The sequence below is a fragment of the Diadema antillarum genome, unplaced genomic scaffold (genome assembly GCF_040938485.1).
Source record: "Diadema antillarum isolate AM-2024a unplaced genomic scaffold, OU_Dant_1.0 seq00000770_RagTag, whole genome shotgun sequence".
NCBI classification, from domain to species: Eukaryota; Metazoa; Echinodermata; class Echinoidea; order Diadematoida; family Diadematidae; genus Diadema; species Diadema antillarum.
The window spans coordinates 1,497,419-1,522,979 of record NW_027271660.1 but is presented as its reverse complement, the minus strand read 5'-3'; the positions used below and the strand labels follow the sequence as shown (position 1 = coordinate 1,522,979).

General features: G+C 39.5%; 1 protein-coding gene across 2 annotated transcripts; it reads left to right on the top strand.

Moving 5' to 3' along the window:
* The first annotated feature begins 2,282 nt into the window (after nucleotides 1-2,282).
* On the top strand, nucleotides 2,283-14,738 carry LOC139738884 (uncharacterized). 2 transcript variants are annotated; one of them, XM_071649514.1, is made up of 4 exons: nucleotides 2,283-2,645; nucleotides 4,238-4,488; nucleotides 5,644-5,893; nucleotides 12,971-14,738. In XM_071649514.1, exons 2-4 carry the CDS (start codon nucleotides 4,276-4,278, stop codon nucleotides 14,713-14,715), a joined length of 2,208 nt encoding a protein of 735 aa, XP_071505615.1. In that variant the 5' UTR covers nucleotides 2,283-2,645; nucleotides 4,238-4,275; the 3' UTR covers nucleotides 14,716-14,738. The 2 variants fall into 2 exon arrangements, with proteins under 2 accessions (XP_071505615.1, XP_071505614.1); XM_071649513.1 differs by lacking the exon at nucleotides 2,283-2,645 and having other exon boundaries at nucleotides 3,689-4,488.
* Nucleotides 14,739-25,561: the final 10,823 nt, after the last annotated feature.

The window sequence follows — 25,561 nt, the reverse complement described above, 5'->3', positions numbered from 1 at the left end:
GATTATTATTGAACAATTGCCTATAAAATGGTATGATTTAGATACACTTCTTGTATTAATTCTTTTCACTAAATATCATGAACGCGACTGCAACCTAGCGAGAGGAGCGAGCGAGGGGGTAGGGGAGGGTGTGGGAAGGGGGTGTCCCCCCTCCCACAGTATGAACTTTTTGCATTTTGACGTAGCAAATGGTGCAATTTGATGCATGTTTTTGCGCGTTTTATCGACGTGAAACAGTCCCACTTGTTTAAGGTAGCAGTATATTTTAGTGTAGATTATTATTGAACAATTTGCCTATAAAATGGTATAATTTAGATACACTTGTTGTATTAATTCTTTTCACTGAATATCATGAACGCGACTGAACCCGAGCGAGCGGAGCGAGCGAGGGGGGAGGGGAGGGTGTGGGAGGGGGGTGTCCCCCCTCCCACAGTAAGAACTTTTTGCATTTTGATGTTGCAAATGGTGCAATTTGATGCATGTTTTTGCGCGTTTTATCGACGTGAAACAGTCCCACTTGTTTAAGGTAGCAGTATATTTTAGTGTAGATTATCATTGAAAAATTTGCCTATAAAATGGTATAATTCAAATACACTTCTTGCATTAATTCTTTTCACTGAATATTATGAACGCGACTGAACCCGAGCGAGCGGAGCGAGCGAGGGGGGTGTCCCCCCTCCCACGGCGAGAACTTTTTGCATTTTGATGTTGCAAATGGTGCAATTTGATGCATGTTTTTGCGTGTTTCATCGACGTGAAACAGTCCCACTTGTTTATGGTAGCAGTATATTTTAGTGTAGATTATTATTGAACAATTTGCCTATAAAATGGTATAATTTAAATACACTAGTCTTCTTGTATTAATTCTTACACTGAATATCATGAACGCTGTCTGTTCAGCAATCAAACAGAAAAAGCATGCACACGAGGGTGTAGATATAGGGGCATATCCCCTCCCACACGAAGGTGATTTTGCGTTTTCAGACCTGAAATTCAGCGATCTGGTGCAAATTTTTGGTGCAATACTTTTTCATCGAAGTGTTAAAATCACGGAATTTAGCTCTTATTCCGAATGTGCACCATCTGTGCGTATGTATAAAGTCTAGTGAGGTATAGAGCTTAGGGGAAGGGGGATTCCCCTTCCCGCTCGCGGAGCTTTTGCGTTTTTAGAATTGAAATAAAGCGATCTGGGTATAGCCACAGTCTACTTCTTTGCATGGCGGGGGGGGGGGGGGCGAGCAGGGAGAAGGCGTGGGCGAGTGTTATCTCCACCCTTCCCTTCCGATGGAGCTTTTATCTTTTTAAGGTTGAAATTGAGATATCTTGTATACGCATATTTGATGGAATCAACATTTGATAAATCACCAAAAAAAAAAAAAACTGATTTTTTTTTTTGGGGGGGGGGGGGGCTGAGGGAGGAAAGGGTCGATTAAAAGGGGAAATTCCCCTTAAGATACATGAGGGAACCTTCAGTTTTCGGAATATAAGTGATAAGTCTTGTGCACTCAGAATTATTCAGAATTTTTAAAAAATCTAAAAAGTGTACTTGGCTAGGGAAAGAGGCACAGAGGGGGAGGGTTTGGGAGGGGGATACCCCCTCCCAAGCACGAGAGATTTTGCATATTTTGAATTGAAATTCAACGATCTGGTGCACACTTTGAGTGAAATATTAAAAAAAAATATCTTATTTGATGAAAGGTTGCAAAGGAGACCCGCTTCATGTGCATGCATACAGTATGCACGCATTTTTTTTCCGCCTCCCAAATCCCCGGTCCAAATCTTAGGGGGGGGGGGGGGGGGCGACCGCCCCCATCGCCCCCCCCCCCCCCCCTGGCTACGCCAGTGTCCCTGTATGCTGTGTAATTTAAAAGTTAAACTATTTGGGTATTTTTCGGTGAAAATGACACCGAAATTTGCACTTTTTTAGGCTTTTCTTGTTTCAAACTTGCTTTCATCATGTACCCATTGCAATCGATTCCTCGTGTCACGTTTACCCTGAAGAAATGCTTATTTATTTATTGTTTTATGCTGTGTAGTTCAAAAGTTATGGAAAATAATGATTTTCCCTGAAAATCCAAGATGGCTGCCAAGATGGCCGCCAATGACCCCCATGGGACACGATTTTTTCTTGGGAACAAAAAAAATCATTAACTAGACACCCTAAGGGTTACAAAAAAGTAAGTTAAAAAAATGTGTTCGGGGGGTGCATGAGGACCCCCCATTCCTACCAGACTACTTGTACCACGAGCGTACAATACGTGTGAACAAAGGGAATTCTTTCGTAAGTCGAACGGTCAGGTTCACACTCCGAACGAACACCGCTTAGGCTTGCGTAGTTTGAAATACAGATTGTGATCAATTTTGTCTAATTGTGTGGTGGATGCACACTGGTAAAAAAAAAAATCAATTTGGGCATCGCGATTCAAAACCTGATTAATTCCTCTGCTCTAAGCTCTGTCGCGATGTCGTGTGTGTGGATGTGATGTTTGTGGTCTGAACGTTTAATACACATACACGATATCCAGTACATGGGGCAACATATAGTTTCCATGAAGTGCTAGGACCGTACCAGTCAGCCTATAGAAGCAGCGCAGCGCAACACTTACACCCAGGATTGCTGCAGATATCAGATCCAGTCCAGCAGCGTAAGTCATCTCAATCTTTGCCCCTCTAGCACGTCTAACGCTAGTAAATTTGCTACAGAGCAGAGACTGGTGCAGGTTTGTTGGCTCAGGGCAGATTTCATTTTGTTTGTTTGTTTTATTGTCCTTGATTATATTTCAGTTGAAGCTATCTCTCCGGTCTAAATAAATTAAATGTTGTTTGTAAGTGAATATTTATTAAACTTTTTATGTGATGTTTTGATTCAGCACTTTTTTGATTAGAAATGGTACTTTGCACCAATCTTTCTCCCTCAATCATCCTAATTATGTTTTAGGTATTGTAATCACATTCATTAAAAGTCTGCCTTCCTTCCATTAACCGGCTGAAACATAGGATGACTTGGATGGAGAACAACCTCAGTTTGCAATATATCCACATTTATTAACAAAAGTATAAATGCGAAACCCACTTTACTTGTGTGTTCATCACAAGTTCAAGTAAATCAGTACAGAAACCAGTTTATTTTGCAAAGTTTTCAAATGTCATGTAAGTCATCAATGTTGAGAATTTCGTGACAAGAACTAATCAATTTTGCTTTCATGTCAAAAAAAAAAAAAAATGGCAAGAAATTGGGTCCTCTACTAGGGCTATTGGTGTTTCAGTGGTACAATGTAAGCAGTTAACGTATTGTTTGGAGGTTTGCCCATGCTCAAAGGCAGGATACGGCATAGACTAGCTTGATAAGAAGAGTCCTGTTGAGTGGTTTGCACATTATGTAACACACTAAACAGTGAATACTGTTAGGTCATTCATATAGTGAAATTCTTGTTACAACAAAGTAAGAATTCAGATCCAAAAATTGTCATCACCATATCTTTGGACTTCATGTAAAGTGTGGCTATAGCAATTTTTTTTTTATGTAAAAAAAAAAAGAAGAAAACTATCTGTCTGAGGATTTTATTATAATAGGAGTTGCACGTACAAGATTGGCATCAAATATCATATCAATATTACCTGAATTACCTGAATTACCTGAATTACATGTACCTACGATGACGCCCAGTAAGTTGAAAGCTTGTAGAGGGCCATTCAAATGATTTAATCCTGAGCATTAGGAGATCCATGTGTTGTACTGTATCCACGGAAATATCAGTCAATGCAATCTGGATGAAATTTGTTATGCTTCTGCTTCCAGTGATAATTGAGCTTGGACTTGAAGCTATTCACAGATGTTGCCTCGACAGCATCTGCACAAAGGCTATTCCAAGTATTTACTACTCTCTGACTGAAACACTTCAACCTTTTACTTGTTCGACACCTTCCTTTATACAACTTCAACTTGTGACCGTGTGTAACATGATCATTGATGACAAAGAGAACAGCTGGATCAAAGTCTTCCATACCATGCAAAATTTTGAACACTGGAATCATATCTGAACGTTCACGTCGATACTCTAGGGATGGAATATCTTATGAATTGTATCAATTGATATCATATACTGGGGTACAGGTATTGTACATCAAACAGAGTACCGTATCCCTACATTTATTCACATGTTGGATGGATTGAATGTTCCAACACTGAGTCTGTTAGATTTATGTAGTGTTTTCATCCTTTTTTTCCTTTTTACAGCTATTCAAAAGGTTCATGGACAGCCATCAACACACAACATGGAAATCAGCGAAGCGATGGATCGTTATCCAGTCTCAAAACCCGATAGTCCTCTTCCACCCGACTTCAGCTATGTCTGTGGGGATCCAGAAGGTGTGACCACGACTGGAGTGGTTGCCCGGAGAGTTGTCGCTCCAGGAGAAGTGTATGGTCCCTACACAGGTGCACTCCTTGATGAGGTGGTTGGCAGGAAGGTTGACTCATCATGGGAGGTGTGTGTTGTATATCCATGGTAATGGTATCTGGCTGTACAGAAATGCCGATAGTGTGCAAATGTGTGTGTGAAATATTGCAGAGGGTGTGTTCATCTTCCAAAACGAGAAATACACTGTATGTTGTGAATGAAATCAGAGATAGGAAAGCCATACACCACCCAAAGAGTGATTGGAGATCTATAGACATGTATACTTTGCCAACCAATTACATTACCTACAAAGGCAGGATGAGCAAAGTTATGTTTTGCTTATATTCATTTGTTTGTTTTGTAAAGCCAATATTGTAAATATGTAAGTAGATTTTGCTAGCATTTTGGTGTGTAGAGGATGTATTGATGACATCTTCCAAGAGACATTGTAACAAATTTATCCTTGAAATATGAGATTGGTAAGGAAACAAAGACACTGCCTTTTTAACTAATGATGTATTATAATCTATGGAATATTAACTGGACCCTCCCGCAATTCTCTATGAGTCTTCAATGCCCTCAAACAAGATTCTGTTTTGCAGGTTGACAGAGAATGGACAGGTTTGTTTTCCATGTGTGCAAAAGTAGTCATGTGTTGCATGCATCCCCTTTCCATGGTCAACTTCATAAGCCATCAAATAACATAAATTATCGATCGACTATGAAGTATGAATAGAGCATGCACTGATGGGCTAGTGAACAGTTTTTTTATGCACAATAAGTCAAAATGTCAAAATGTCAAATGTCAAAATGTAATGATCCCAGCCTTGATAGCTACATACTTCTGCATGCAAGTTTTGTAGCAAACAAGCACACTACTATGTTTGAAAAGATTTGGACAAAAATACCTGCAGATTTGAAACAGAGATAACAGATATTGATATTTACTAAACTTTAATCTTTCAATGAAAGTCATGTTTCTGGGCAGTATAACATGCGAAAACATGAATTGAGATCACAAATGCAGACACTCTTGTCTACATTTGAGGAACCTGGTGTACCAGGTTTCTGTATATCAGTTGACGTGACGGTAACGTGGTATACCACAGTAAGGAATAGGTTAACAGTTTGAGAATGAAAGTTTGAGTGTGAACATTCTTTGATACAATGCAGTACACATTAACTGTCAAAGCTGCTGAATGTAGTGACCTCAAGGCTCTTTCACATTGAATCTTCTTTTCAGATATGTGTGAGAGGGAGAGTAATGCATTACATTGATGCCAAGCAAGACCCTCACAACTGGATGGTCCACATTGGCTTTGCTTGCACCAGGGAAGAGCAGAACATGGAAGCCTTCCAGTCATATGGTGATATCTACTTCAGGACGCTGAACCTTATCCAGCCAGGGGAGGAGCTAAAAGTCTTCTATTCTGATGAGTATCTGGAGAGGATCGGCTGCCAGGAGGGCCTGGAAAATCTCTTCTATGACCAAGGCATGTTATACCAATGATTGACTTGTCAATATGTCATTGTTAGTGACCATATTTCTTTGTTCTGTTGTGGTTTGGATATTTTCCAATAGCTTCATGATATTTTTCTCATGACTGACATGTGTATCTGTCCATCTCAGTCCATACATCATATCTGTTGACCTTGAAATATCCTGTACAGATTCAAAAGTTTTTTTATATTTTGCAAATGTGTGCCAATGTCAGTGCTGTTGCTGGTTTAACAGGAACTTTTTGGGCATTACATCTAAAATGTCAAGGGAGTGGACTAATTTTTGGTCAGTTTCCTAGCTCATGAGATCCTTGCCAAAATACCTATTGACCGATTCGAGCGACTGTTCATGGAAGTGCGCCTCTTAAGGCAACGCCATAACTGGGGGCCATCCAGGCCGGGTCGGCAAGCGCCGTGCGTGCGTGGCAAGGGTGCTAGCGGCAGCCAGTGCTTTTACCACGCAGCGCCAGCCGGCCAGCTAGCTATCTCTGGATAGCGATCGATGCATCTGGCTTTGTGACAACTAGAGTCTATACTTTTTTTTCGCTAGCTAATTAAAAAAAATAATAAACAACTTATTCCGACTATGAGCGAATGGGTAGATGACGTACGGCTGTAGCCAAAACTAGTGAATTTCAAGGTAGATATCGGTATGATCCGGGAGTGTTTGTAGATTCTATTTCTTTGGCGATGACTTGGGTACTCGCGCGTAAGCTCCATATATTTACATTTGTGTAAGATGATAAAAACCACTGGGATGGGGAGAACTATGGCTAGGCGCAGGCAGTCGTCTTGTTAGTAAGCCTAGACTGTTGAGAACTTAACTGATATAATTAAATACAAATTATGAATCAGATGGAATCTTGAGCTACATGTATAGATATGACTCTATAAATAGCAACTTTATCAGTTCACTTAAACCTGTTTAGGCTTTTGCCTTTACTCGGGCCAGCGGGGAAGAATCTGTCTAACGTTTTTTATATCTTGTCTAGAATTCTAGGCAAGAGTCCAGACTAGATCTAGACCTATTGACTTCTAGAACCCTACATCCTATATCATTTTCGGTTGTTGCTAACTTCAGGCGAGCTTAACTAAGTAAACAAAACAGAAGACTAATCTAGGCGTTTCTAAGCCGTATAAACGTAATTTACGTCGCCTGATGTCAACAACCAAAACTTCTACTGTTTTAGGTTTAACTAACCTTGCATAACATCGTGCTAATGCCTAATATTATAATCTACAAAAGTGATTTTTAAATCAAACTTTCTTAATATGATTATTTAGCAGATGTTTGCCACCATTCATGGTTTAATATTTATAAGTATCACTTTATCAAAAAATAATTCAAATTCAGAGTTCCAGGCCAAAATTGAATATGGTCAATTCAATGCTGAACACTTAGTGAATAAGTGAAAACAATATAAGAATTTAACGAATCTTGAAACATGTATTTCGCTGTAGTGAAGGCTGTAAAATGTTTGTCGTAATGATATAGTATAGCCAGGAAGTGTATTCTACCTTTGGTAAGTATTGCACCAAGCATAAAAGAGAAATCTGTGAATTATCAAAATCTTTGATCTGAACTGGTCTTCTGAAATGAACAACATATTTTACGAATATGCAGTGATACAATTGTAGCCCAATTAAATAGAGAATCTAGTAGGCATAGGCCAAAGTTTGTTTTGAAATTTGTGCATTTTTAGCTCACCTGAGCCGAAGGCTCAAGTGAGCTATTGCGATCGCTCTTCGTCCGGCGTGCGTCGTGCGTCATCCATCGTGCGTCGTCCCTCGTCCGTCGTCCTTAAACTTTTTACATTTTCATCTTCTTCTTGAGAACCCCATGATCGATTTTCACCAAACTTGGCAGGTAGCATCCCTAGGAGGATAGGATCTCAATTTGTTCATATGGGCACCATGGCCCACCTAAAATTATGGAATCTTTAAAAATCTTCTTCTCTAGAACCAGAAGTGATAGGACTTAGTTGATACTATGAGTAAGTACATTGATGACTGTAGTTTCAAGTTTGTTCATGGGGGAATCAGGGGTGGCCCCCTTGGGACCCAGGGAAGGGGGGTGGGGAGGGGTCCTAATGGGGCCTAAATTGTACATTTTCATTTTCACTTTGAGATTGCCATGACTGATTTTCAACAAACTTGGTATAACATCCCTAGGGGGATAGGATCTCAATTTGTTCAAATGGGCACCATGGCCCACCTGGGGGCCCCCAAGGGGCCCAAACCCCTTAAAATTAAGGAGTCTAAATACAAATCTTTTCTAGAACCAGAAGTGATAGGGCTTAGATAATACTATGAGTTAGTACATTGATGACTGTAGTTTCAAGTTTGTTCATGGGGTTGGCGGAATCAGGGGTGCCCTCCCCCCCCCCCCCCCCCCCCCTTGGGACCCAGGAGAGGGGATGGGGAGAAGTCCTACAGTTGTAATGGAGCCTGAATTGTACATGTTCATCTTCTTCTTGAAAACCTCATGATGAATTCTGACCAAACTTCGCAGGTAGCATCCCTAGGGGGATAGAATCTCAATTCCTTCAAATGGGCACCATGTCCCTCTTTGGGGTCCCCTAGGGGGCCCACCCCCCCCCCCCCCCCCACACATTAAGGAATATTTAAAATCTTCTACTCTAGAACCAGAAATGATAAAGCAAAGTTAATACCATGAGTTTGTACATTGATGACTTTAGTTCCAAGTTCGTTCATTGCAGATCCAGGGCTGCCTGCCCCCCCCCCCCCCCCCTTGGGGGTGGGGGGGGGGATCCATATGCAGACCTAAGTTTCCAGTGTTCTCAGGTAAGAGTGTGCAAGAATGCATGGAAGGTGAAATTGCGATAGGGCCTACTCAGGTGAGCGCGTGACCCCCGGGTCTCTTGTTTTTTATACCGTTGTATTTCACTTACTGTATACGCCAATATTTTCGCGAATCACTGTATCAGTGGCATTTTCGCGTGTCGTTAAATTCACGATTGATACTAGTAGTATGCCAGCTTTGGATGCATTTTGTCATCAATTTGTACATAAGGTACGACGGGGTAATATCTTTGCTTGTCTTTAATATCGCGATCAACCTGAAGCTCGCGATATTCGCGAAAATAACAGCGTATTCAGTAATTGTCTCTAAGTGTATAATATATTCATTATGCGTCAGTAGTGAATGAATTTCACACACTGATGTGCAGCTTCCATTTCCGGTTTTCTGTTATTTTTGTACCCAACAACTGCACAATATGTTTTTCCTGATCCTTCCTTTGAAGCTTTCATTGTAGATCACTATGTCTGAATCACTCAGTTTGTCCAAAAGAAAGGCATTAAATGCCGCTGAATGACTTCTCCACAGTGAGTAAACAATCACAATATTATTCTAGCGCAGCGGCCGCGCCCGGCTTAATATGCGCGTAGCTACTGGCTCGCTGGAAGCCGCGGTTGGCCCCCAGCTATGGCGACCTACAATGTATATAGCGCTGCTAGCGGCGACCGGTAGGTGAATAGGTAATCGAAATCAAATCGGTCTATACCAAAACTTACACAACAATCAAACTGCAGTGATCTTATGAGTGGTCACCAATTACATCATAAGACATTTAGTGTTTCCATTTTCACCACATAACCTACAGGGATGCTGCACAAGCTCCTTTTGCTAATTAATGGTTGCGTGATAGGCTTACGTAATGAGAACTGGAAAAAAGAGGGACACTCAATAGCTTGAAATGATGCAAACTACACATACCATGTAGTAAACCACCATTCTTACATTAATGCAGAATGTTGCTAGCAGGTACTCCCCCCCCCCCCCCTTGAGTTTCTCATTGTGCTCTGTGAGCTCTTACCATGAGAGATCGATGGATTAGACTGATGAGCTCAGAGTTATCATTTCATGTCCATGATGAAGTAACATGTTAATTATCCATAGTGAGTTTGCATTCAGTCATCGCAGGCTCAATGATTTCCTGTGAACCAAGAGTAATGAGATATGAACGATGGTATGCAAGGTATGTATGACATGCTTCTCAAAAAAAAGAAAAAAGTTCCAGAACATTTCCCTATTCTACTTTACCCAAATACACGTGAACAGTTAAATAGAGGTGGGCTATAGAGGGTCAAATTTTAGGTCACATTTTCAGAACATGCTCATCACACCTTAGTTTGATGACTTTGTGCCTACTGATGCCAATTTTGAAAAAAAAAGAACGAAAAAAATGCAATATCCGGGGTGCCCCGGCCGAAATCGTAAAAAATCCAAGATGGCCGCCATTTCGGCTTTAAAATGACATTTTTGGCTTGTAACTCGGCTAGTTTTTGGTCTATTGTGATGGTTTTGGTGTCTACCCCCATGTTTTAAGGGTTAAGGAAGTGGATTGTAATGATAATTTTAGTGTACAACTCAATCTTCTACATGATACTAACCTTTTTCCCATATTTAGGGTTAAATTTTCCTCATCCTTTACCCCTACCCCAACCGCCATTTTTTTTTTGCACTTTCTTCTGTATTTTTTTCAAGTCGTGTTGACTGCAATACTCTTGATTACAAGTTGTAGCTATCAATCTGGTGTTTTCTACGAACAATACAGCAAGAAATATACAATTAACTTACGTTATACATGTATGTGTCATGTACCGGTATGTGACTGGTGCATTCAGGATGCATGGTAACTGTGAAGCCAGTGCTTATACTGTATATTATCTGCTTTGTAGTGCTAATTAACATTTGGTCACAAGATGTGTAGTCATACACTGTAATTTTAATTTTGTAATTTTAAAATGACTTGAATAAGCCTGCTATGATATGCCAAAGTTGTCCAGTACAAAGATACCGGTAATGTTACGACTGAATGATGCATCCCACAGAGCTACCAAGTCTCACGCATTGTGAGTGAGACTCAAGCATTTAGGGGCCGTCTCACGATCTCACGCATGGCACCCATTTATCTCATGCACCGCGCGAAATTGGCAACTTGTGCCTATAATAATGAGCACAGCTCAAAAGATTAAAGTGATAGTTGCCATTGAAGGTATATTTTCCTTTTGTCTTTCAAAATAAGTTAAAAATAGTCGCTAAAGTATGCACCTGATCGCACCATTGAAAGCTAAAAATTGAAAAAGCTCCCTACCGTGGGAGGCTACAGGGGGAAAAACCCCTCCCACACCCTTGCTCACGCGCACATTCGCTCGCCGAGATGCCGAGTCATGAAAATCTCGCTCATAAAAATTTTGTGAACTTGGCATCCCTGATCCCATGAGCCAATAAATTGTACATAGAAGAATCTGCATCAGCAGTACTGTCTGTACATTAGTTTGCTTTGGGTATCACTATTGCTGATGCTGATCTGTCCCTTTCATTCTTTCTAAGTGCTCGATTCCATATGCCTCATGCTCTTGGTCTCAACACATACCAAACTTAGGGTACCAGCTTCATGCACCTTTGTATGTACAGTGTACATGTAATCCAATATCACAATGCAGAATCATTGGTGCCCAGTTCACTATCAACAGCGAACTTCAAGATTGGAATGGGCAGTTGGTTGTGTGATGCCATAAGATTGAATGCATTCACCATGTCATCTTCAGTAGGCAGATCAGGGGCAGGGAGATTATCAGACTCTCCTCCAGTCACTAGAAGAGTCAAGTTCACCTTCATTTCCACCTTAGAGAGATTGGTATCAAGACCTTACACACGTGTGCATGCACAATAAACTTGATGGGATACGAGTCTGCAGTATAACAGCTCTCCACGTAAAATAGCCTTGAGTTTGGTGAGATCTCGCGTATCCAGGCATTCCTTGAGTTCGTCAACATTGTTAAAGGGCCTCCCCATGTTTTACGTTCCCGTAACAGACAGCCTTTGCGCATACTCTGATTGTTGTGCTTGTGCAACATTTTGGAATTGGCAAAGAGAACTGGAAATAACTGGTAAAGTCAACAGATACTAAATTACCTCAGCTTTAGCCACTTTCAGTCACAGAGAGTGAGACGACGGCTTTACCATTATGGTGCTATGGGTACATTGCACATAACATGTGTTTGTCATAGAACTGGTTGTATAATCACCCAAATGGTATCAAATTTCCCATCAAACGTGAGGACTCGGGCTCTGTGCAGCAATATGGTAGGGAAAAGCAGGCAAGAGAAATAAGGGACCAAGTGGTGATGGTGAAACACCAAAACTAGGCTAAAAGATGGAAAAATGACTGAGTTATGGTAAAATTGTGTTTCCTAGGCAAGACAGCAGATACAATGTACATCATCCAGTCCAAGTATACCTTTGTGCTGGACAATCAACATACAGAAGGCTTATGAATTCAAGTCATTTTACAAAATTTTACACCTACAGTAGAATTGTACATAATAATGACTATTGTTAAAGGTCTAATGTCCAAATGTCAATGGGCACTATAAAGCAGATTGACAATATTAGCATTGATTTCACAGTTCTCAGGCATCCTGAATGCACCAGCCACGTACCGGTATCTGCATGACACATATAATATATGTATAACTGTAAGTTATTTGTTTATAGGCCTATTTCTTGCTGTATCGTTGGTAGAAAATACCAGATTGATAGCTAGAACTTGTCATTAAGATCATGGTAGAAAACATGACTTTTTAAAAAATACAGAAAAAGTGCAAAAAATGGGGGAGGGGTAGGGGTAAAGGACAAGGACAATTTAACCCTAAATATGGGGAAAAGGTTACTATCATGTAGAAGATCTGGTTTTACACTAAAATTATCCTTATATTCTATTTCCTTGACCCCTAAAACATGGGGTTTGACACCAAAACCACCACAATTGACCGAAGAATAGCTGAATTATGGCCAAAAATGTCTTTTTTATCAAACTAAAATGTGATGAGCATGTTCTAAAAATGTCACCCTGTATAGCCCACCTCTAATTTAAATCATAAACTCTACCTTTTGTTGTAGGTGTTTGCATTATGTGGTTTAGTTTTTATAAAAATGTAAGGGGCGTACATGTAAATTCAATGTGCCATCTCTACTTTTAAAAAGTTTAGATCAATATGTTTGCATGTTGGTACATCTGCTTTTCTTTTGCATTATACAGAGGCAGACAGGTTTGATTGCATCAGATGTCCTGCAAGATGTAAAACATCCAAGAGTATGCTGAGACACATGAAGTTTACCCACAACCAAGTTTCTGAGTGTCAAACTCCGACAGACACGGTTCAGGAAGATAATGCTTTCAGCAAAGAGAATGACATTCTCTGCATATCAAGTTCTTCATCAAATTTACTGGGTCTGGTACACCCAAACAGGAATGATGGAGCCATCACTGTACCAGGGAAGCCCCTTGCACAAGGCAGTCAAATCAGTGAGAAAATTCAAATTTCCTCGTCTCCAATACAACGGACTCTTAATGCAAGCAAAACTAAAACTAGCAGTGACAGGGTGTTAGGTCAGGAGGGACCTGAATCCAATTATGTGTGCCGCACATGTGGTAAGGTATTTCACACCCAGGGGAGGTTGAATGCCCACCGGCTCTTCCATGCTACTGTTCAGGAAGGATTCACATGTGACACGTGTGGCCTTGTTTTCAAGTCAAATCAAATCCTGACTCGTCATCAGAAGACCCATGTGGAGCTGTCTTACAAGTGTGTGGTGTGTAAAGAGCAGTACTCCCACCTGTCAAACTGGACTCGCCATTCCCGTGTTATTCATGGGATACAGGTGAGGGGAGTGTACAGAATATGTGTGTTTTGCAACAAACATTTCATGAAAGAGCTTGATGTTGTGGCTCATCATACAATTTGTAAGGAAGTGGATGGTGATCTGAAGGGGGCACTGAAAAGAGAACGGAAAAAACGTAGATTTAATAAGAGATATCCGTTGAATGAATGTGGTGTGACGGATTCACCTGCTCTTCATAGTTTGATGAAAGAGAATGAAGATAAGAAAAATCCTTCAAGAAAAACAGGCAGGGAACATGTCTCTATGTCTCAGGGAGATGAGAAACAATATGAATCAGAAAAGGAAGAGAATGGTTGGTTAGAAATAACTGACAGTGATGAGGATAATGGAAAATCTCTTGAAGATCAGAGTGATGAGGATGAAAGGGCAATCAGAGGGAAAAGGTATGAGCAGGTAACACAAGGAGTATTAGTGATTAAAGTTCAACCTTCAACAGAACAAGACATTGAGGATCCTGTAGATATGATAGGCTGCCCAACAGAGTACTTTGCTAAACCTCGTCCATTCAAGTGCCAGTTCTGCCCAAAGACATTTTTGAAAAGAGCATATGCACTGACACATGTCAAGCTTAGACACACAAACAAATCAAAATACCAGTGCAGTGTTTGCCATAAAAACTTTGAAACCAAAAACAGATACACAATTCACATGCGAAAGCACTCCAATGACCGGCCATATAAATGTCAGCTCTGTCCGCGAACCTTTTCATCAGAGAGTGCTCTTAACAATCATCAAGCGGAACACACTGATGCCAAACCCTTTCGTTGTGAGCCTTGTAACAAGGGATTCCGCCTTAAGAGCCTGCTTCAGAATCACATTGGCAGAATCCACAGACCACCAGAGCTGAGTCACAAGTGCAACTTGTGTGGCAAAGGGTTTGCAACGCTTTACTCTCTGTCCTTGCATGAGCGACGTCACATGGGTTATCGCCCTCATGTTTGTGAGTATTGTGGGAAAGGGTTTACCAGTAAGCACTCCCTCCAGTGCCATCATCGCCTGCACACAGGGGAGAGACCCTTCAAATGCAAGGACTGTGGAAAGTCCTTTACTGTTAACCATCACCTTGATGAGCATAGATTATCCATGCACTCGGGTCAATAGGAAATCTTTGCTTACATAATGCTTTTCAGTACAGTGGACTGCCTTTGTAACATAGTCTTGGGATCAGCAGTTTTTTTTTAGCTCACCTGAGCCAAAGGCTCAAGTGAGCTATTGCGATCGCCCTTCGTCCGGCGTCCGTCGTGCGTCGTCCGTCGTCCGTCGTCCGTCGTGCGTCGTGCGTAAACTTTTTACATTTTCATCTTCTTCTTGAAAACCCCAAGACCGATTTTCATCAAACTTGGCAGGTAGCATCCCTAGGGGGTTAGGAACTCAATTTGTTAAAATGGGCACCATGCCCCACCCAGGGGGCCCCCAGGGGGGCCCAAACCCCCCAAAATTAAGGAATCTGTAAAAATCTTCTTCTCTAGAACCAGAAGTGATAGAGCTAAGTTAATACTATGAGTTAGTACATTGATGACTGTAGTTTCAAGTTTGTTCATGGCAAAATTAGGGGTGCCCCCCTTGGGACCCATGGGAGGGGGGTGGGGAGGGGTTCTAATGGGGCCTAAATTGTACATTTTCATCTTCTTCTTGAGAACCCCATTACCCATTTTCACCAAACTTGGCAGGTAGCATCCCTAGGGGGTTAGGAACTCAATTTGTTAAAATGGGCACCATGCCCCACCCAGGGGGCCCCCAGGGGGCCCAAACGCCCCAAACTTAAGGAATCTGTAAAAATCTTCTTCTCCAGAACCAGAAGTGATAGAGCTAAGTTAATACTATGAGTTTGTACATTGATAACTGTAGTTTCAAGTTTGTTCATGGCAGAATCAGGGGTGCCCCCCTTGGGACCCAGGGGAGGGGGGTGAGGAGGGGTCCTAATGGGGCCTAAATTGTACATTTTTATCTTCTTCTTGAGAACCCCATGACCCATTTTCACCAAACTTGGCAGGTAGCATCCCTAGGGAGTTAGGATTTCAATTTCTTAAAATGGGCACCATTCCCCACCCAGGGGGCCCCCAGGGGGGCCCCAAACCCCCAAAATGAAGGAATCTTTAAAAATCTTCTCTAGAATCAGAAGTTATAGAGGTAAGATAATACTATGAGTGAGTACATTAATGACTGTATTTTCAAGTTTGTTCATAGGAGATCAAGGGGTGCCCCTCTTGGGGGCAGGGGGGGGGGGGGGTTGGTTGGGAAGGTCCAAATGGGGACCTGAATTGTACATTTTCATCTTCTTCCTGAAAACCTCATGATGTATTTTCATCAAACTTGGCAGGTAGCATCCCTAGGGGGTCAGGATCTCAATTTATAAAAATGGGCACCATGCCCCACCCAGAGGGCCCCAGGGGGCCCCAATCCCCCCCCCCCCCCCCCAAATTAAGGAATCTTAAAAAATTTGGGCCCTTATTGTACAGTTTCATCTTCTACTTGAGAATGCCTGGTCAAATTTTGGTAGAGCTGTGAATAATTTAGATTAGTGACTGCGTGAAAGGTGAACTTGCGATACTCAGGTGAGCGCTAGACCCGCGGGTGTCTTGTTTATTTGTATCAACATTTCTTTATAACTGATCAAATACTAGTAAACAAAGGGGATAAACAGAGTGGATAATCTTGCAGCCTGAATTAGTAGTAAGTTTGGAATTTCGCTATAACTGTGTTTGTTATAATGGGAGTGCACTGTACCCATACAAAACAGTAACAGAAAAGGGGGGGGGGCAATGTGAATGTTTAAATGAATTTATGTAATAGCTCGAAATAAAGGTATGTAAAAGCCCAAAATCAAAGTAAAAGTAACTATTCTGAATTCCATTAATTTTCAATCTCAATATTCCAATCAGCCGGCCAACATAAGATAAAACTGGTGGACCTACACCAATTTGTTGTGGCCCTGGGCCACCGTTCATGTTAAATACTGCTACAGTACACTCCCGATATAACGAAATGCTCGGGACCAGCAATTTTCTTTCGAAATCTCGTTATAATCAAACAAATACAGTATACATGCATAATGAAAAACAAGCAAACTACGTTTATTATTATGCTGTTTGTTGAATACTTGTCGTGCACTTCAAACTATGTCAACTCGGATGTTATCTATTTAATCTTGTTAAAAAATTATATCTTAAAGAGAGTATAAAGTTGTTTGTACTTTCATGCCTAGCTGGAAAATACATGTATAGTAAGTGATGGGTGAGGGTTCGGTTACTAGTACAGTTCGGTATTCCAACGGTTCGTTATTACTAAAGTTTTTTATTCCGAAGGCTCCTTCTTCCGAAGGTATACACCATTCCTGGGATTCCAAACGTTAGTTCATCTGAAGCTTTGCTCTTTTGAAGATTCATTGTTCTGAAAGTTCATAATTTAGGTAGAAATAATTATATTGTTCATTTTTCGAAGGTTCATTGATCGGAAAGTGAAGTAAGGTTCATCATTCCAAAGGTTTGTTAATCTAAAATTAGAAAGGTTCGTTATTCCAAAGGTTTGTATGGTTTGTTAATCCAAAAATAAAATAAGGTTCGTTATTTCGAATAAGGTTTCTTAATAAGGTTTCTTAATGAAAAAAAAACAACAAATGTTCGTCATTTCGAAGGTTTGGTTATCTTAAGAAGATTACAAGGTTTGTAGTCCAGAAGTTTTGTTTCTGGACTCACCTTTTTTTTTTCAGTTTGGATTGACAAATTTCTTTTCATATTCCGATTCACGATTGTTTGGAATGACAAAGATTCCTGTCATTTTCGGACTAACGAGCCTTCGTTATAAGAAACAATTCATTGTCGGATTGACGAACCTTACAAATTACAAACCTTTGCAATAATGCCACAATGTTTGTAATAACAAACCCTATTTCATTTCCGAATTAACTGACATTTAGGTATATCAGAATCTGTGTATTTCGTAATAAGGCACCTTCAGAACAGCTAGCAAATCTTATCAAATTTCAGATTATTGTATTACAATATTACAATAACCCAAATTCCCCTCAGAAACTGTGCGTGACACACGGAGCAAACACAGAGTGATGTGAAGCATTCCACACAGAGACGCTGTGTAGGCTAAATGCTTGTTCCGCTGATGGTGATCTGCATTTCTTTATAACGGAGCACATTTCTTTGTCAGTGGCGCTTGGAAATGATTTCGTTATAAAGAATGTTTCGCTATAACCCTGTTCGTTATAAGCGAATTTAGTATTGTAGACTTCAGTGGCAATAATTTTGGGTCCAGAAGTTTTACTTGGCTATGACGAAATGTCGTTATAACCGTGTTCATTGTAACGGGAGTGCGCTGTATAACTGTTCCATAAAGCAGCTTGTGGATGTTGCACAACAAGGCGACGGAATGCTAGAATTTTCATACTTTCCCAGCAGTGATGGCATAACAATTATCCAAAGATGTTATAGTTAGTATCAATGTAAAATTAATTTAAAGTGACAACTGTTCTTGCCAGAATTACCTGAATTCAACTTTTGTAATTCATATTTTAAAGCTTAAAACCCTTTCTGTTGTCAGAAAAATTGTACATTTTCATGTTGGCATGCAGTTTTATGCATTATGATTTAACATAAAAGCATTACAGAAGTTTTTGAGAGGAAGTAAATGATTTCTCTTGTACTTGTCTGTTTGCATCCTATGCATGTATTATCAAACTTAAACATTTATCTTTTAATTTTGGTATTTACTTCATGAGAGTTTCAGGTCCTATCATGTCAGACCCAATAAAGAGTATCTCGATGAGGGAGATAACATTTGTAGTTAGTATGAACACCGTCAAATGGTAATCAGCCTCCATTAAACTGCCCATGTTTATATCTAATGTTTACAATAAATAACTTTCATTATAAAGAAAGTGCAAACATATTACTATTTTAAATGTACAGCTGTATCCCAGTATTGAGTTCAGAAGCAGGGCATCCACAAATGAATACAGAGTTAAAGCATGTATGATTGAAAACAGAAGAAGACAAAAAAAAAAAAAAAAAAGAATGAATATAATATGCTAATCAAGTAGCACACTGCACTGGTGTTTTTGGATACATACTGTATGTACAAACGTGTATGAGAAATATTTTTATTCTACAGGTGTAGTTTATAGGATGACCCTTGTGACCCTGGAGAAGTGTTTTTATCATTTCATGAGACAAAAAAATATCTGAAAAGATTTTGCAGGAACTACCCTTATAGAATGTAGAGTTACAAAAGTCATGTATGGTCTCTGTGGGAGCATTTTCAATGGCCGATAGGGATTAAGTCTATTTATTCAAAATCTTGATGCTTCAGTAATTCATAGTTGTACAACTTATTATTCCAATTGTGCATACAGTATTGTAATTCATATTAAGAAGTGATACTGCTTTGTTTTAAAAAGCTTTTTGCAACTCTCTTGCCACAATCAAAGGTTGATGAACATAAACAGTGTTCCATGTGGTTGTGACTGACTTTGCTTACAATAAGTCAGTGTGTAATACTTCCTCTTTGCAGTGTTAGTGAGGTCATCCCACTAGACCGACACACCCACGAGTCATACAGCCAACGAGTTTGACATTGAAAACAGGTCCATGAGTCATACATCTCAGGAGTCATACAGCCCATGAGTTCGACACTAGGCAAATAAAGCCCATGAGTTCGACACTAGGTAAAAACAGCCCACGAGTTTGAGAGATACAACACGGCACTTACTGTGTCAGTCTCGTGGGCCTTTTTAGCTTAGTGTCGAACTAATGGGCTGTATGACTCGTGAGCTGTATGACTCATGGGCTGTATGACTTGTGAGCTGTATGACTCGTGGGCTGTATGACTCATAGGTGTCAATCTTGTGACAGGCACCTGTCAGAAAGAAATTGTAAAGCTAGTCTCAGCACATGCAACAGGCTACTATGGATCAATTTTTATCGGTTTATTTGGGTGTAAGTCAGCATAAGTGAATCATTTGCATAAGATTTTCTGTCAGAAGGCTGTGAATATTATCACTCAAGTGACGACATACTTAAATACGTACAGTGTACATGTATAAAAATACATGTAGCTTTCTTACGTTCATTTTCTAGCACCGCAATTATGCATTACGAATCTGGTTAAATGTTGGCAACATGTAAGATATAAAATGATTATGATTTGTATATCTTTTGAAATTACAGCGATGAAGAACATTGTCATTCACGAATTCATACCACATACAGCTGTGGTATACACAAAATGTCAAATCCCATGCCACACTCAAACAATCTTTCCCTTAAGGCTCATATTTTGATCTACACACATGTCAGATTTTGTGAGTGCATTGCTAATTATTCGCCAGAGGCCACACCCCTTGTGGGACTAACACGACCTACAGTTTTGTATGTAAGGTTAGTGTGAAGTCTAACATCATATGGACAAGGACTTGTCAACTTGCAGTTTTCTTGAAGACATGTCCTGTTGTAATAATGCATGTACTGTATTCAATAAAACTGTTTGCGCCACTCTTTTTTTTTTTGTATAACTTTCATTGTACTGGCCAACATTTTTAGTACAACCTGTACATATATGTATTATGCTTGACCTGTTTGCTTGAAAGTTGCAACCTATAGTATAGGTGTGTCTAGTGATTGGTCCAGCACACAAATATTTAATTATGTATTCTGTTAAAGTTGAAATGTAATTGTTTTAAGCCTACTGAGGAGACATCTGTGTTGACCGGTTGATTATGACAAGTCAACGACATGGATTCAAGACAATCTTGATCATTTTGACATTTTTGAGAGGAAATTTTAAGGAGTAGGCTGTTTAATAAGGTACAGTGTATAAATGTTAAGTATCTATAGTGAGGTAATGGTTTATAGTCGGGTAGGACCTAGATGTGCAACAAATTGTTTGTCTATAGAACTGATAGCATGTGTGTCTTCCTCATATTTTACAAGGTCACAAAACTTCGATTGGAAGTCTGTAATTAATATTCTCTAGAGAGGGCGTGTAACACTATTGTAATTTGGTGCTTTACAAACAGTGTGTACAAGTCCTCAATGTTGTACAAATTGAATACATGTACGTACCATTAAAAAATGTTGCTTTCTTAGCCAAGGAGAGATGTACCTGTGTATGGAGAGAATTACATGTTTATTATTAATGTCATGAACGTGTAGAGTCAATCTTTTTGTTTTATGACAATGTCAGTTACATATAGATAAACCTTTTTATACATGTTGCTATACTGCTTACAAGGACAGTCACTCCTATGCAGTGCTGCTGCTTGGCGATGCCAGTGTCGTCCCTACTCCATGTATTATTTCTGTCCTTTTCTTTCTTTTTTTTTTCTCTCTCTCTCTCTCTCTCTCTCTAGATATATATATATATATATATATTTATATATATATATATATATATATATATAGCGAAAACTTTGAGCAAAGAAAGTGGGTTTTCATCGGGATTTGAACCCGAGTTTTCACTATTTATCATTACTATTGTTTCTGGTCAGTTTTCCATTCCTTGTTTATCTATAATATATACAATGTATATATATATATATCTATAATATATATATATATATATTTATATTAATTATTAACAAAATTGTGGATTGATACTTGGTCAGGCACCATCTGATAGAGATGAACATTGATAAACATATAAGTGTCTTGTAAACATGCACATGATATCATTGTCTGAATTTGTTTAAATGCAAAAATGTACAGATTTGTTATTGTTCTTGCTATATACTAGAATACACAGACATATTACATTTAAAATCAAGTTGTATCTTCTCCAGTATTGCTTTCTCTATGTGTACACACATGGTATATGGAACATCAGAGAATGATATACTGTAATGGAGTGTGTGTGTATGTATGTATGTGTGTATGTATGTCTGTCTGTTTGTGTTAGTAATGGGAAAGGGTAATGAAACTTGATTCCAAAATTGTGAAGTTAATGTTGACAATTTCAAATACTACTACACACATATACTCTTATTATTATAATCTAGGATACACATAAGTCAAAAAATGAGCGTTTACCCATTTCTAATTGCTCATCAGTAACTTCTATTTTAGTAATAGTTTTCATTTCATTCATTACACATTTGGCAGATGTGATTGATTCACTCGTTGCCTCATGTTAAGAAATGTGGAAGTAACAATTAGACCTGAAAGACACATACAATGTACATGTACGTGTTGTGATGTTCAGTACAAAATGGTACTGTAGTTGAATAGTTGCCAGGGAAACACCTCGCACAGTCGGAATATCTAATGTGTTGTCAAACCTGATCCTGCATTTTCTCGGTTGCATAGGGCCAGCATGCAAAATGATTAAAGTAGCTTTGTGGATCAAGAGAGTATTGTAGATTCAGGAATGCTCGATCACAACAAATCAGAATACAAAATTTTGTAGCTACAGTTTGTACCTACAGTGCCGTGTACTGAATTCAGGCGTTCAGCTTACAAGATGGATGGATTATTGTTTTGAAATGAGATCTTAATTCTACTTTATGTCAGGAACATTATGAAAAGTGCATTAGAATGTATCTTCTTTTTTTTCTTCTTTTTTTTTCAAATGTCGATTCCAGAACAGAACGCTAAACATCAAATAGAACGTTTATGGCATGAAGGTTAAAAAGAAGTACATGTATTACATCTACATTTCTTGCCATAAATAAAAAAAAACATGTACGTGTACATTGAAGCAATAAATATATGTAACTGTAAACTTGGAAGAAAGTCGTGTATCTTATTAACATTGATACAATACTAGTCTACAAAATCAATATACATGTAGTATCCATGTCAATACGCTTGGCTATACATGACTGCCATGCCTCATTCGATGGCTACACAACGTCACCTTGCATCGTGCCATACGTTTGTAGTTCATAACATTATGAGACAAAATGCAGTAAATTGATTATCAGTAGCAGGAATAATTTACAACTAAGAATGGGAGGGGGATTTAACACACTGCCTCACATATACAGGAGGTACACACTACACACACACATGCACCCACACAGAAACACAAATGTGTACATAAAGTTTTTCTTTTCTTTTCCATTACATATCTGATTATAACGCCCATGTTGCTATCTTCATCGTAGAAGTAAAGATCCTGATGCTGCGTTTACGCCATGTTCCCTTCGGCCACGGCGGTCACCGCCTACAAGTTTCGTTACGGCCTATATTATGTGATGTCACGCTTTGTTGCGTACGCCCGTTTTGTATTACGGTCTACAAGGTTTCTCATTAGCACCGGGACTGCCGTGGCATTTTTTTTTTTTAAATGACAGTTTAAAAATTTGACACGGCATCCATGGCAATCAGAGACTGTCACGTTTGCCTATAGCCCGTTCCACCGCGTTGTCTCACGTTCATTCCTTTTTGTCCACGGTGGTCTGAAAGTTCGTAATTGGACGTGACGGAAAATATTTGTGTAGTCTTATAGCCTGACCAGACGCCGTGAGATCAGCGTCTGATAGCTACATGTTCACAACAGCGAGGACTGGAACAAACAAGACTAGAATACGGAGGGGAAAAAACAGGATATCCCATCTACCCACGTCGAACTACGTTTCCGGCAAACGGGGCTGCCGTGGCTGCCGGGAAGCGTTTTTTTTAAAGACGGCACAGATTGGGGCATGGCGCGTGTTAAACCTATGGGAAAAACGTTGGGTTAGGGTTTATGGTTAGGGTTAGGGTTGGGGTCAGGGTTAGGGTTAGGGTTAGGGTTAGGGTTTGATGGTTAGGGTTAGGATTAGGATTAGGGTTAGGTTTAGGGATAGGGTCCCCAATCTGTGCCGTCTAAAAAAAACACGCTGCCGGGAACATGACTATTGTGTAAACGCCTCGTAAAGGACCTATCTCACCAGAGAAATTGCCGCTACCGCCCCCAAAAAGGCTTGCGCCTCTCACCAAGAAGTCGACCCACTTTATAGTCAAAAGCGGCCTAAGAGGAACGCTCTTCATCATGGAGCTATAAACTGCCATTGAGGGGTCCAAGTGACTATTTTTTACTATCCAAAAGAGAGACAGGATCGCTCACTTTTACGACACGCAGTAGTAAGTTTTGCTTTTAAAGAGGAATTTCAGGGCACTTACACTGATACATGCATGAAAGAATTAAATTCTATCGACACAAAATTGACGATTTGCCCGAAATCGGATGGAAACACAGTTATGAAATTACAAAGTTTTGCTAATATTCTCGAAACACTTCTTGCACAGTTCATAAAACGCAAATGAGTGAGTAATGTCATCGCCTCACAACATGCCATATAGTTAGTAGGCCCTACATGTATAATGCAAAATCTTGAAAATTTCTAGCTGTTCAAATACCATTATCCCCTTAGTCTCAGATTTTGATATAACTACATGACTGTAATCATTATTTTTTCACCTCTTCAGCCATGATAGGAATAACAATGACACTATCGGAACGGAGAATTTGATTTTTTTTTTTTCGTCAGTTTTGTTGTCTACACGATCAGTGGTACCGCAGCCTGTTAGTGAGGTGATGACATTCTGGCTCTCTCGTTGGCATGTTGAATAGACTTCGATAACTGTTCTGCATGAATCAGCAGAACTTCGCTATTGCATTTTTTTTCAAATTTTCATCAAATTTTTATAAAATTTTCAATGTTGTGCTCGTTAAACCGCAGTATAACTCTTTCTTTTCAGACAATTTTTTAAATGGTCCAGAGTATATCAATTAAAGATGGTAGTGTATATCTAAATAAACATCACCTGATTTCTTGCTGGCTATAAAATATTGTGCCAAGGGGCATGGAACAAATAAATGAAACGGTCATTTAATTATGGAATATGCTCTTTCCGTTCACTGACATGCTTAATAAGTCTTTCCTATGATTATCACACGATAATCATTAATCTCATGATCTTAGGAGAAGGCCTAGTTCATTCTGAGAACCGCAATGAATGTTAATTAGCCTACATTGTATCATGATTAAACGGAGTTTGCCTTCTGGTAGCCCTACTTTTTTAAGCAAGCATGAAATGGAAGGAGATGGAACATTTCGTAACTTTCACCTATCTAGCAATTACGTTGTTCCCCGTTTCCCCAGCTACTGTCGCTAAGTACAAGAGGCGATGAGGGGGATGTTCTCAGTAGGTATGTATTCATTTCCCCGCCGTGTCGTTACCGTCCGGACGCATGGCACTGATAATAAGTCCAATGCTTTAGAAGTGATTTTACGGGACGTTTCTTGAGGATGAAACAGGAAAAGGGGAGAACAAAAAGGAGATGATGTAAATGCTCAGCATAATCACGAAAATAGGTACATTAAGACATTCTGATGCAGCTTTACTATTGAAATTTGTGTGAAATGTCGTGGGTTTTCTCATTTTCATTTTCAGCACACTGTATCTTAAATAAAATATAGATGTAAATTCCATTATATATAACAAAGTTTATAAGAGAACAGCTCGTAAAAATAGCCACTAGATAAGAATTGTATTCATGAATCAGTAATGAATCAATTATTTTACGAACTCTAAAACCTTTTTCGGTTTAAAGGTTCCCCCTAAAACTTAAGAAAATAGTTCCGCACTGTTCTGAAAGTTAAAGCAAGGTATCGTACGAAGTTGTGGTACTTACAAGGAATATTTGTAAATCCGTATGGAACCTCTGTGGTTGCTTGGTCAGAAGCGCTTTCAGTGCTCACTGGGATATGAGAAACAAAGGTAAAGCTTGTTATTAGAAAACAAAAGTCTTTCACCGGTTCATTCTGAATGACGAAATACAGAATATACTATACAATGGGAAATCATAGTATACAATCTATACTTCGCCTTGAGAGTTTCTAGTTAAAACTATGGGCAGGGGTGACTCCAGAGAACTATTCACTGAGGGGCGCAGCCCCAAAGTGAATGGTTCTCCTGGAGGCACCGAGAGGCCTATCTAGTTTTATTTTTATATAAAT